Source organism: Cebus imitator, unplaced genomic scaffold, assembly GCF_001604975.1.
Source record: "Cebus imitator isolate Cc_AM_T3 unplaced genomic scaffold, Cebus_imitator-1.0 Scaffold435, whole genome shotgun sequence".
NCBI classification, from domain to species: Eukaryota; Metazoa; Chordata; class Mammalia; order Primates; family Cebidae; genus Cebus; species Cebus imitator.
Window position 1 is genome coordinate 1130585 of NW_016107750.1, and position 13479 is coordinate 1144063.

The 13479-nt window shown below is 45.9% G+C and overlaps 1 protein-coding gene across 1 annotated transcript in view; it reads right to left on the reverse strand.

Moving 5' to 3' along the window:
* The window catches only part of ACO2 (aconitase 2), a 56645-nt gene that overhangs the window by 23372 nt on the left and 19794 nt on the right, over nucleotides 1–13479 (reverse strand). The window contains exon 2 of the mRNA XM_017510340.2: nucleotides 1160–1296. Within this exon, the coding sequence (XP_017365829.1) occupies nucleotides 1160–1296 (137 nt within the window). The remainder of the gene's footprint in view (nucleotides 1–1159; nucleotides 1297–13479) is intronic.

Below are 13479 nucleotides of genomic sequence, written 5' to 3' on the forward strand. Positions count from 1 at the left end.
AGGTAGGAGGATGGATTGACCCCAGAAGGTCAAGGCTGCAGTGAGCCATGATCGAATCACTGCATTCCAGCTTGGGTAACAAGACCCTACCGAAAAAAAAAAAAAAAAGTTCCCTAAGGTGCCGGATCTGCCAGCAACAGCAGACCAACTGGCGATGCTGAGCATCTCTACGAATAAAAATAGCACTGGCCTGAGGTACAGCCTGCGCTGATTGTGGCAACACCGCCAGTGCTGGTGTACAGGCAATGACTCACTGCAGGGAGCACAAGCCCTCCTTCTGGGCCCCAAGGCAGACAAAAAATAGCACATGGGTTTAAAAACCCAAGGCCTTGGAAGCAAATGACTGAAGCTGTATAAAAAAGCTCAAAGCTTTAGGATGGGTTCATCCTTGAATGTCCCTGAGGATTAACTGAAGATGACAAAATGGGTCTTCATGTCCATCTGTCCCTCTGCTCTCCAGATGACACAAATCCAGTTCTCAAGAACAGGCTTAGACCCCTTCTGTCAGAGACATAAGGTGGAAGATGAGTCTCCCAGCAAGTTCCCCTGGCCTTCTAAAAAATTCTTATAATAGAATGCTTTTTTTTTTTTTTTTAAAGCCAGAGTCTCTTCCTGTCGCCAGAGACACCACTCTGGGTAGAGTGCAGTGGCATGGTCTCAGCTCACTGCAACATCCACCGCCAGGGATCAAGCGATTCTCATGACTCTGCCTCCCAAGTAGCTGGGATTATAGGCACCTGCCACCATGCCTGACTGATTTTTTGTATTTTCAGTAGAGATGGGGTTTCACCATGCTGGAGGCTGTTGGAGATACAGACTAAGGAAGTCCCTACCCTTAAAACCAAAGTGGGGGCCAGGCATGGTAGCTTATGCCTGTAATCCCAGCACTTTGGGAGGCTGAGGTGGGCGAATTCCTGAGACCTGGCTATGGTTCACATCTAGAGGTTTCTTAATAACACAGATTCTCCCTTGGCAGAGAGGGCAGAAATTCCACCACTGATCTGGAATGCCTTTCCTCAGCAGAAACCTTTGTACCCTGAATACCTTGACCCTGCCACCATCACCAACCATCTGTCACAAAACACCTCCTTTGCTGCCTGACCGGGTCAGGCAGAGGCAGTGCCCTTCAGCAGTCATAGGCTCCCTTCTGCAGCCTTACCGTTTGCGAACAATGTTAATGTTCTTCTCTAGCAGGTCGTAGTGGATGTACTCGTTGGGCTCAAAGTGGCTCATCGCCACCTTGGCCTGTTGGCACAGGACTGAGGCCACATGGTACTGCCGTACACCCAGGGCTTTCTGCAAGAAGAAACATGACAGCCACTGTCAATGGAGCATTTGGGAGAATCCATTCCTGAGGGCAGCTCAGTATGGTGAAAAAGTACAGGAATTAAAGGGTCAAGAGCTGTTCAGTAACTGCAGCCTCAGTTTCCTCATTTGCAACACAGGGATGACAAGCAGCCACAAGGAACACAGCCTGGGGTAGGAAAAAAGTGCAAGGGATTTATAGGCAAAATCACTGGGATCAAAGTCAAATTCTATAAGAGAAGCCCTGATTGTCTAAAACCCAGATGAGACAGAAAATAAGGATATAACCAACTCTGGTGATCACACAAGGGTACTGGGAAGGTTAAATGAGACCACAAGTGAAAGTACTCATTAAGCTGTAAAGCACTATCCAAACCACAGTGCCAGTAGTCTATTGGTACTATAAGCTCCTAGAGGGTTGAGATCCAGCCTCCTTTATCTTACTCACCTCTATGTCTGTGCTACCTGGCACATACTGGAGAGTCAACAAATATCTGTGGGTCAGAGGGAAGAATGAATGAGGAAAACCCTGTGCATGAGCTTTGGATGTTTCCTCGTCCCTTCAAAAGGTAATGCCTAATTCCCCTCCCTTTTCTTTTTTTGAGACAGAGTCTTACTCTATCACCCAGGCTGGAGTACAGTGGTGGGGTCTTAGCTCACTGCAACCTCTGCCTCCCGGATTCAAGCTTCAGGTTCTCCTGCCTCAGCTTCCCGAGTAGCTGGGATTACAGGCATGCGCCACCACACCTGGGTAATTTTTGTATTTTTAGTAGAGACAGAGTTTCACCATGTTGGCCAGGCTGGTCTCAAACTCCTGACTTCAAACGATCTGCCCGCCTTGGCCTCTCAAAGTGCAGGGATTACAGGTGCGAGCCATTTCACCTTGCCATTACCCTCCCTTTGAATGCATGGTGGACTTACTTCTACTTTATAGAATGTAACAGGTGATGTTATGGGACTTGGAGACTAGATCAGTGAAGAATAGCTTCTGCCTGGCTTTCTCTCTTTAAGACTGCTCTGGGGGAAGGCAGTCCCCATGTTGTTAGCAGTCCTGGGAGAGGACCACCTAGACAGGAACAAAGGCCTCTTGCCAAGAGTCAGCACCACCTTGTCAGTTGTGAGTGAGCCACCTTGCAAGCGAATGCTCCAGCCCCAGTTCAAGCCATCAGATAACTAGCCCTGGCTGACGTCTTCACTGCAACTTCTGGAGAGTCCTCAAGCCAGAACCACCCAGCCAAGTCACTCCAAGATTCCTGGCCCACAGAAATTTGAGATAAATGCTTGTTGTTGTTTTAAGCCTCTAAGTTTGGGGGCAATTTGTTACACAGCAATAAATAAATGATTGTTATGGTGGGATCTGTGTTAGTTAATTTAATTTTTCTTTCTTAAGAGACAGCATCTCATTCTATTCCCCTGGCTGGAATGAAGGGGCAAGATCGTAGCTGCCTGCAGTATGGAATTCCTGAGCTCAAATGATCCTTCCACCTTAACTGCCTCAGTAGCTGGGACTACAGGCGCACACTACAAGACCCAATTATTTTATTTTATTTATTTATTTTGAGACGGAGTCTTGTCGCCAGGCTGGAATTCAGTAGCACAATCTCGGCTCACTGCAACCTCTGCCTCCCAGTTTCAAACAATTCTCCTGTCTCAGCCTCTTGAGTAGCTGGGATTACAGATGCACACCACCACACTGGGCTAATTTTTGTATTTTTAGTAGAGATGGGGTTTCACCATATTGATCAGGCTGGTCTCGAACTCCTGACCTCAGGTGATCCACCCGACTCGGCCTCCCCAAGTGCTAGGATTATAGAGCCACTGCGCCCAACCTGATCATTTTTATTTTTCTGTAGTGACAGGGTCTCACTATGTTGCCCAGGCTGGTCTCAAACTCCTGGTCTCAAGTGATCCTCCTGCCTCAGCCTCCCAGAGCACTGAGATTACAGGCATGCGCCACTGTACCTGGCCTGTATTAGTTAATTTTAAACTATAAATGATAACCCTCAAGGGTACCTTTGTTACCAGAAAACAATAAATGAATCCAAAGAAATGACAGCAAGAGGCCAGGCGCGGTGGCTCAAGCCTGTAATCCTAGCATTTTGGGAGGCCAAGGTGGGCAGATCACCTGAGGTCAGGAGTTCGAGACCAGCCTGGCCAACATGGTGAAATCCCATCTCTACTAAAAATACAAAAATTAGCGGGGTGTGGTGGCAGGCACCTGTAATCCCAGCTACTTGGGAGGCTGAGGCAGGAGAATTGCTTGAACCTGGAAGGCAGAGGTTGTAGTGAGCAGAGATCCCATCATTGCACTCCAGCCTGGATGACAGAGACTCTATCTCAAAAAACAAAACAAAACAAAAACAAAAACTCCAAAAAACAAAATCATATGTTTATAAAGAATACAACTTATGGGTAAAGAAAGACTATGGTGTACCTGTGTGAGACAAACGCAGTGTGACGCACCTGGAATATATCACATGGTCTAATCTTCACAGCCACACAGTGAAGCGGCTCCTATGATTATCCTCTTTTCCCAGTCAGGGTGAGGCTTACATGGTGGATCAATGAGAAGGCCACGCTGTAGGAAAAGGGACCCAAATCCAGCCTGACTGACCCACGTGCCTACTGTTGCTCCAGGCAAGTTGTTTAACTCCTTAATGGAGATACACTTCACGGTGTTAAACACAAATGAAATCAGCTACACATTTCACCCTTAATCACCATGCTGTTCTGCTTTCCTACTATGTGAAAGTGTCTGTTCTCTATATCCACCACCATCCAAGAGGACTTCCTGCCCCAATGAACATGTTCTAGATCTATGCTGTCCAATATAGGACCCACTAGCCATGTGGGAACTGTGGCTGGTGCACGAGAGAAACAACTTTTTTTTTTTTGAGACGGAGTCTCGCCCTGTCGCCCAGGCTGTAGTGTAATGGCATGATCTCGGTTCACTGCAACCTCTGCCTCCTGAGTTCAAGTGATTCTCCCGCCTCAATCTCCCAAGTAGCTGGGATTATAGGCACATGCCACTATGCCCGGCCTTTTTTTTTTTTTTTGAGACTGAGTTTTGCTCTCGTTGCCCAGGCTGGAGTGCAGTGGCGCAATCTTGGCTCACTGCAACCTCCAACTCCTGGGTTCAACTGATTCTCCTGCCTCAGCCTCCCAAGTGGCTGGGATTAGAGGTGACTGCCACCTCACCCAACCAAACTACCTCACTGCAACCTTGGCCTCAGGGGTTCAAGCAATTCTCCAGCCTCAGCCTCCTGAATAGCCGGAATTACAGACATGTGCTACCACACCTGGCTAATTTTTATAGTTTTAGTATTGAAGGGGTTTCACCATGTTGGTCAGGCTGGTCTTATACTCCTGACCTCGTGATCTGCCTGCCTCAGCCTCCCAAAGTGCTGGGATTACAGGCGTGAGCCACCTTGCCTGGCCTTTCTTTTTTCTTTTTAAATAGAGACAAGGTCTCAACATGTTGCCCAAAATGGTCTGGAAATCCTGGACTCAAGGGATCCTCCCACCTTGGCCTCCCAAAGTGCTAGGATTACAGGGATGAGCCACTGCACCCGGCCAAAGAATCAAATTTTTTATGTCAATGAATTTTAATTTAAATTGCCAGATTGAACAGCTTAGGTTTATAAATTAGTAACTATGAAACACTCATTCTCACTAGTCTATCTGCTAATTGCAACGAAAAAGTAAAAGATAGCTAGACATTCTGGCTTCAGCAATTCACCTAACTTCTCCAGGCCTGTTTTTCACATCTGTACTGGGGGAAACCTCAGCTTGGCTCCTGGCTTCAGAGCAATGAGAGGCTGAAAGTGCACGAAATGTCACATGGAAACTGTGAAAATCTGGGCCATATCAATATGCTTAGCCTGTATTTTTTTTTTTTTTTTTAATTTCATTCTGTACACATGGGCAAGAAATATGCTTACCCTGTAGACTAACTTCAAGGACAAGGCCACCATGTGCTATGATTTGAATGTGTTCCCCAAAGTTTATGTGTTGGCAACTCAATGCCCACTGTCAATGTTGAGAAGTGGGGCCTTTAAGAGGTGATTAGGTCAGAAGGGCTCTACCCTCCTGAATGGGTTAATGCTGTTATTACAGGAGTGGGTTCTTGATAAAGGGGTAAGTCTGACCCCTTCCTCCCCTTTCTATTGCCCTTATACCTTCTTTATTTTTTTTTTTTTGAGATGGGGTCTTGCTCTGACATCAGGCTGGAGTCCAGTGGTATGATCTCGGCTCAATGCAACCTCCACCTTCCAGGTTGGATCGATTGTTCCACCTCAGCGTCCCAAGTAGTTGGGATTACAGGATTGGGCCACCATGCTCAGCTAATTTTTGTATTTTTAGTAGAGACAGGGTTTCACTATGTTGGCCAGGATGATCTCCATCTCTTGACCTTGTAATCCACCTGCCTCAGCCTCGCAAAGTGCTGCGATTACAGGCATGAGCCACCTCATCCAGCCTGCCCTTACACTTTCTGCCATGTGATGACAAAGCATGATGGCCCTCACCAGATGCAGCCCCTCAATCTTGGACTTCCCATCCTCCAGAACCATAAGAAATAAATTCCTTTTCTTTTCTTTTCTGAGACGGAGTTTTGCACTTGTTGCCCAGGTTGGAGTGCAGTGGCGCAAGCTCGGCTCACTGCAATCTCTGCCTCCTTGATTCACGCAATTCTTCCATCTCAGCCTCCTGAGTAGCTGGGATTAGAGGACCCTGATACCATGTTCGGCTAATTTTTTTTTCTTTTTTTTGAGACGGAGTTTCGCTCTTGTTGCCCAGGCTGGAGTGAAACGGCATGATCCTGACTCACTGCAACCTCCGCCTCCTGGGTTCAAGCAATTCTCTTGCCTCAGCCTCCCGGGTAGCTGGGATTACAGGTATGTACCACCATGTCCAGCTAATTTTGTATTTTTAGTAGAGATGGGGTTTCATCATGTTGGCCAGGCTGGTCTCAAACTCCTGACCTCAGGTGATCCGCCCACCTCCGCCCCTCAAAGTGCAGGGATTACAGGCATAAGCCACCTTGCCTGGCCTAAATTCTTTTAATACATTACCCAGTATGTGGTATTTTGTTATAGCAACACAAGTGAACTAAGACATCATGTGTCGTTCATTCATAAACCACCTATCTCTCATATGTTTTAAAAAAAAAAAACACAGACACACACCAGCTTTGGGTCTTTACCCTACTCTTAGAATAAAAATAAAAACAATCACTTATAAAGCACCTGCTTTATGCCAAGCACTTTCTGGGCCTATTTTGAATTCCCAATACAACACTGCAGGTAACTGTTATTCCCATCTTATAGATGTGGAAACTAGAGATCAGGGAATTATGTCACAATTTGATAGCTGGTATGTAGTGACTCCAGGATGCAAGCTCAGGTGTCTCTGTGATGCACCACTTCTTTGGATTCTGCTACCTCTAGAATCTTGGCCAGTCCCTCCTATCTCATATAGCCCACCCTTTCCCGGTGCAGTATGATAGTTCAGACAGATTGCCCAACCCACCTCCAACACTTTGCTGCGACCCTGGGGAAGTTATCTGAGCTCCCCAAGTCTTAGTTTTGCCGTAAAGACAATGAAGATAAACTTCATAGCACTGATATAAAATGAAATCATCTCCATCAAATGCTTGGCACATGGCCTGTTCATAGCAGAAGTGTACCGCGTGTGTTACGGTGTTATAAGGAAATGAATGTAAAACTGGGAATGGTGACATTGTGTTACTTCTCCAGATATCGCCGGAAACAGCATGCCTCTTCGTATTTTTCTTACTGTAGACAGTTTAAGGCCCCTGTGGCTGATTAGCATTTTTCAGAAGCCTTAGCTCGTCGGGTCCTTTGGCATTCCTGACCCCTTCTGATGTATTCCAGCTGCTCTGTACTGTTCCTCCTTGGTTACCTGACCCCCTTCCAACTTTGGACAAGTCATTCTAAAACTCCAAACTGATTTATTCAGGTGCCTCTCTTTCACCTCTCCAGATTATTTCTAATTTGTTAGAATCTGCCTTGGAAAGCCTGCCATCCCTCTCAAACCCCTTCTGCTCAGGGAGTCCTGGCAGCGGGATATCACGTATCTGTTATCTGGGAAATTCAGAACCAGCCTTCTTCAAGGGCACTGAACATAATGAACTTCCTCGGCCAGAACAGATTCTAAAGGGACCTGCCACAGGGCTTTACAGATGCAGTTTTTCTTCTGTTTGGAATGGTCTCTGTCCACCACCATTCCCAGTCTGCCCTTTGCCTAGGGAATATCCAGTTGATCCTTCAAACTCCAAATAGATTTTACTTTCTCAGGGAATCCTTCCCTGATTCCCCAGCCCTATCAGAGTCTCCTATTATACATGCCCTTTGCTTCTTCTTGACTTCATTTATGAGATGATGTCTGTCTCCATTTTAGTCTGTGAGCTCCACTAGAGAGAGATTGTGTCTGTTTATTCATAACTAAATCCCCCCAGCCTGAACAGCAAGCCTGATACACAGGAGGTGTTACATAAATACCAATTAGTTAAACAAAGGGATGTTGCTTCTACTTTCCCAACCAGCTCTTCCTTACTAAGGAGGGTTAAATACAAAGCAGGTTCAGATAGCCTTTCGAGAGCACTTATCAAAGCAAATCAATACTTTATCAGTCTTAGGTGCTTTTACTAAGACTGTAAAGAGGATCAACATTTTTGAAAGACAATTAGAAAATATATATTAAAATGCAAAGTGTATGCACTCTTTGACTAGCTTTCTTTCTTCCAGGAAACTAATTAAAATACATGAAAGGGCAGAGAGACAGGCAAAGACATTGTCTGCAGCACTGTTTTTAACAGAACAACCCAATTGTCCATACACAGGGCACTGACTGAATAAATTCTGGCTCATGCACATGGAATGCCACTTAAGAGCTGTTTAAAAACAAGATAGGCCAGGCGAGGTGGCTCAAGCCTGTAATCCCAGCACTTTGGGAGGCCAAGGCGGGTGGATCACGAGGTCAAGAGATCGAGACCATCCCGGTCAACATGGTGAAACCCCGTCTCTACTAAAAATACAAAACATTAGCTGGGCATGGTGGCACATGCCTGTAATCCCAGCTACTCAGGAGGCTGAGGCAGGAGAATTGCCTGAACCCANCTACTAAAAATACAAAACATTAGCTGGGCATGGTGGCACATGCCTGTAATCCCAGCTACTCAGGAGGCTGAGGCAGGAGAATTGCCTGAACCCAGGAGGCGGAGGTTGCGGTGAGCTGAGATCGGGCCATTGCACTCCAGCCTGGGTAACAAGAGCGAAACTATCTCAAAAAATAATAATAATAATAAAAATAAAAAATAAAAACAAGATAATGGTGATGGTTGCGCAACATTATGAACATAATTAATACTAGTGAATTCCACACTGAAAGTGGTTTAAATGTCAAATTTTATATGTTAGATTTGACCACAACTTTTTGTTAAAGAGTAAGACAAGTCATCCTTTACTAGCAGGAAAACCTCCATGACAGATCAAATGAAAATAAGTAGCAAAACAGTATTAGAATATGAGCCCATTTCATTTTTCTGAAACAGTCTCGCTCTGTCGCCGAGGCTGGAGTGCGGTGGTACGATCTCAGCGCACTGCATCCTCTGCCTCCCGGGTTCATGCAAATCACTAGTGCCTCAGCTTCCTGAGGAGCCGGGACCACAGGCAGCTGTCGTCACGCCCCACTGATTTTTGTGTTTTCAGTAGAGATGGAGTTACACCATGTTCCATGTCGGACAGGCTGATCTTCAACTCCTGATTTCAGGTGATCTGCCTGCTTCAGCCTCCTAAAGTGCTGGGATTACAAGTGTGAGCCACTGTGCCAGTTATTTTTTTTTTTAGATGGAGTCTTGCTCTGTCGCCCAAGGAGTGCAATGGCGCGAACTCAGCACACTGCAACCTCTGCCTTCTGAGTTCAAGTGATTCTCCTGCCTCAGCCTCCTGAGTAGCTAGGATTACAGGTGTCTGCCACTACTCCTGGCTAAATTTTGTAGTTTTAGTAGAGACGAGTGTTTCACCATGTTAGCCAGGCTGGTCTCAAACTCCTAGCCTCAAGTGATCCACTAGACTCAAGTTATCTGCCACCCTCAGCCTCCCAAAGTCCTAAGATCACATGACCACTTCAGTAGCTTTTTTTTAAGAGTCTCACTCTGTTGCCTAAGCTGGAGTACAGTTGCACAATCTCGGCTCACTGCAACCTCCACCTCCCAGGTTCATGCAGTTCTCCTGCCTCAGCCTCCCAAATAGCTGGGACTACAGGCGCCTGCCACCACAACCAGCTAATTTTTTTTCACATTTTTAGTAGAGATGGGGTTGACAAGAATGGTCTCAATCTCTTGAGCTCATGATTCACCCGCCTCGGCACCCTAAAGTGCTGGGGTTACAGGCTAGAGCCACTGTACCCGGCCAATTTTTGTATTTTTAGTAGAGCCAGGGTTTCACAATGTTGGCCAGGCTGGGCTCAAACTCCTGACCTCAGGTTATCCGCTTGCCTCGGCCTTCCAAAGTGTTAGGATTACAGGCGTTAGCCACCGTGCCTGGCCTGTAACTTTTAAATGTTATATATGTTTCTTTTGTAATCAGAAAAAGAAAAAATAAACCAGGCAAATAGATGCAGAAAAGTACACTCCCTGAAGTGTAGAGTAGCATAATTGTTTGGTGGCAATTTGACAATAATCAAAAGCGTTTTGGTTTTTTGAAACGTGCAAACCCTTTGTTTCAGCAAGTGTACTTACAGGAAGTTATCATTGTGAAGGAAAAGGAAAAAAATGTACCTTTATAATAGCAGGATCTGGTTACCACCACTTTAACACAGAGATCAAATGTGGCACCACCGACAGCAGGATCACCCAGCACCGGCGCCTCCTGGTGACACGGCCTCACCTATGCAGAATTCTTGCCCAGAATGTTTAAACTGAATCTAAGCAAGCTTTGGAAACTTACCTCCAGAGTAAGTGAAATGCAGGGGAAAAAAAGAAAACAATCAATCAAACCCAGAAAGTGAACATTCTATGAGAAAACTGGCCTGGTCTCTTCAAAGAGTCAATGCCATGGGATAGAAAGGGCTGAGGCAGGAAGTGGGGGTGCTGCTGTAGATTAAGAGAGATAGAAATGGAAAAACCAATGCAGTGTATAATGTTTTTTATTAGATCTTGATTTGGAAAAAGATAGCTGTCAAAGACATTTTGGAAGAAATTAAGAATGTAGTCTGGGTATTACTACTATCAGTATTATTAGGCTGGGCGCGGTGGCTCACACCTGTAATCTCAGCACTTTGGGAGGCTAAGGCAGGTAGATCACAAGGTCAGGAGATCGAGACCATCCTGGCCAACATGGTTAAACCCTGTCTCTACTAAAAATGCAAAAATTAGCCGGGCATGGTGGCGTGCACCTGCAGTTCCAGCTACTCGGGAAACTGAGGCTGGAAAACTGTTTGAACTCTTGGAAGGCAGAGGTTGCAGTGAGCCAAGATTGCACTCTAGGCTGGGTGACAGAGCGAGACACCATCTCCAAAAAAAAAAAGGGGATTATTATTTATTTGACCAGCGCAGGGCTCACACCTATAATCCCTAGCACTTTGGGGGGCCGAGGTGAAAGGATGGCTTGAGCCCAGGAGTTTGAGACCAGCCCAGACAACACAGTGAGACCCTGTCTCCACAAAAAATAAACAAAATTGGCTGAGCATGCTGGCACATACCTGTAGTCCCAGCTTGAGAGGCTGAGGTGGGAGGATAGCTTTAGCCTATAAGGTCAAAGCTGCAATGGGCTGTGATGGTGTATACCACTGCACTCCCACCTGGGCCACAGAGCAAGGCCTTATCTCAAAAAAAGGGGGAGGAAGAAGAACTGGATTATTCCGTCTGTATCAAAATTACCTGGGAGGTTTTATAAAAACTCAGCTTCTAGGACCTATTACTCCCAGAGCTCTGAACCAGATCAACTGCAGTAGGGCCTAGGCATCCGTGTAACAGATTACCAGGTTACTCTGAAATAGCCATGTCTGGTAACCACTGGTCCTGATATTCTCCAAAGTTCCTTCCAGCTCACAGTCTATAAATATTCCTTCCCAGCAAGCAGACTCTCCAATAAACCCCTTTAATCCCCAAAGGCCTGGAGGAAAATGCACCAATGTCAGAATGGATTTATGTGTATCAAGGAAGAACCTCCCACAACCCAGGCCCTTCTGGCTTAGCCACAGCCTTCATCTTCATGTACACGCAAGTAAGCAACAAGCTACACGTGTGCACATGTGAAATGCAACCCAGTGTGGTGCCCCAGGACGCACATGAGACTCAGAACAGCACTCAATTGCGATTAGGCCCCTGGCTGGTCACCCAGCTTACTCTTTCTTCTATAAAACAGGGAGAATGATGATCCCTCTAGTCTACCTCACTTAACGAAGAATTCATTTAACAATGAATACCTTCCTAGGGGCCAAACACTGTTACCACAAGGCTTCCAAACTTTTCCAAGTTAAGGCACATGAACACCACAAGCAGTACGCAGACTAGCCTGCTGCCAGGAGGCAATGGGCAGGCTCAGCACGACACCCTGCTAGGGTGGGGTGGGGCCAGGGCTCATTATCTTGGCACACTCATGTCGAATCTGCTATAGCACACCTGAGGGATGCTTAGTTGTACCACACTGGACACTGGGAACACCACCATGGGGTCTCTACGCTCAAGATTACCATCTGCTAGGATAAGAAAAGACACCAAAACAAAAATTGTTGTAGTGTTATAGTGCTATTTTATACATTAGGTGCAAGATTCAGTGAAGCCACAGAAAGATGAGCAATTAAAGTGCAAAAGAGGCCAAGATTTTATCCAGGCTCAAACTGGATCAAGTTTGAGTTCAAGTTCAAAAATACTGGCTAGAGATGTAAAAGCCTAACAGAGAGAAGGAGCAACTTGCTTCAAATTATAATGGGCATTTGTGGAGAGGCTTCAGGGAAGTATGAAGTCATTCAAAGCCCATTAAATCCTCATCAGGCCACCTCAGAGAAGGGTCTAGAATAATCCAAATATCGGCCACAGGATGTTCTCAGCCAAAAGGAACCTTAGAGTGAGTGCTTCCAAATTTTGACTGTTATGTATACACATAAAATATGTTTGATATTTTGATCCAGCCGAGACTCTGTCTCTACAAAAACAAAACAGGCTGGGTGCAATGGCTCATGCCTGTAATCCCAGCACTTTGAGAAGACAAAGCAGGCAGATCACTTGAGGCCAGGAGCTCAAGACCAGCCTAGCAAACATGGTGAAACCCTGTCTCTACTAAAAATACAAAAATTAGCTGGGCATGGTGGCACATGCCTGTAATCACAGCTCCTCAGGAGGCTGAGGGAGGAGAATCACTTGAACTCAGGAGGCAGAGGTTGCAGTGAGCTGAGATTGTGCCACCACACTCCAGCCTCGGCAACAGAGTGAGACTCCATCTCAAAAACAAAACGCCGGGTGCGGTGGCTCACACACATAACACCAGCACTTTGGGAGGCCAAGGCGGGCAGATCACCTGAGGTCGTGAGTTCAAGACCAACTTGGCCAACATGGTGAAACTCCATCTCTACTGAAAATACAAAAATTAGCTGGGCATAGTGACACGTAATTATAATCCCAGCTACTTGGGAAGTTGAGGCAGGAGAAACACTTGATCGCCTGAACCCAGGAGGTATAGGTTGCAGTGAGCCAAGACTGCACCACTGCACTCCAGCCTGGGTGACAAAGCAAGACTCCGTCTCAAAAAAAAAACACACACACACAACAAAAAACAAATAGTGTATGATTCCACTTACATGAGATACTCAGTAGGTAAATTCATAGAGACAGAAAGTAGAATGGTGGTTGCCAGGGGCTGGGTGGAGAGAAAGGGGAGTTAGCGTAGAATGGGTCGTTTCAGCTATTCAAGATGAAAAAGTTCTGGAGATGGATAGTGGTGCTGGCGGCATAACAACGGGAATGTACTTAATGGCATTTAACTGTGCACTCACAAATGGGTAAGATAGTAAACTTTATGTTCTACGTGTTTTTTCTTTTTTTTTTGAGACAGGGTTTCACTATGTTGGTGAGGCTGGTCTCGAACTCCTGACTTCATGATCCACCTGCCTCAATAGCTTTTTTTTTTTTTTTTTTTTTTTTTTTTTTTTTTT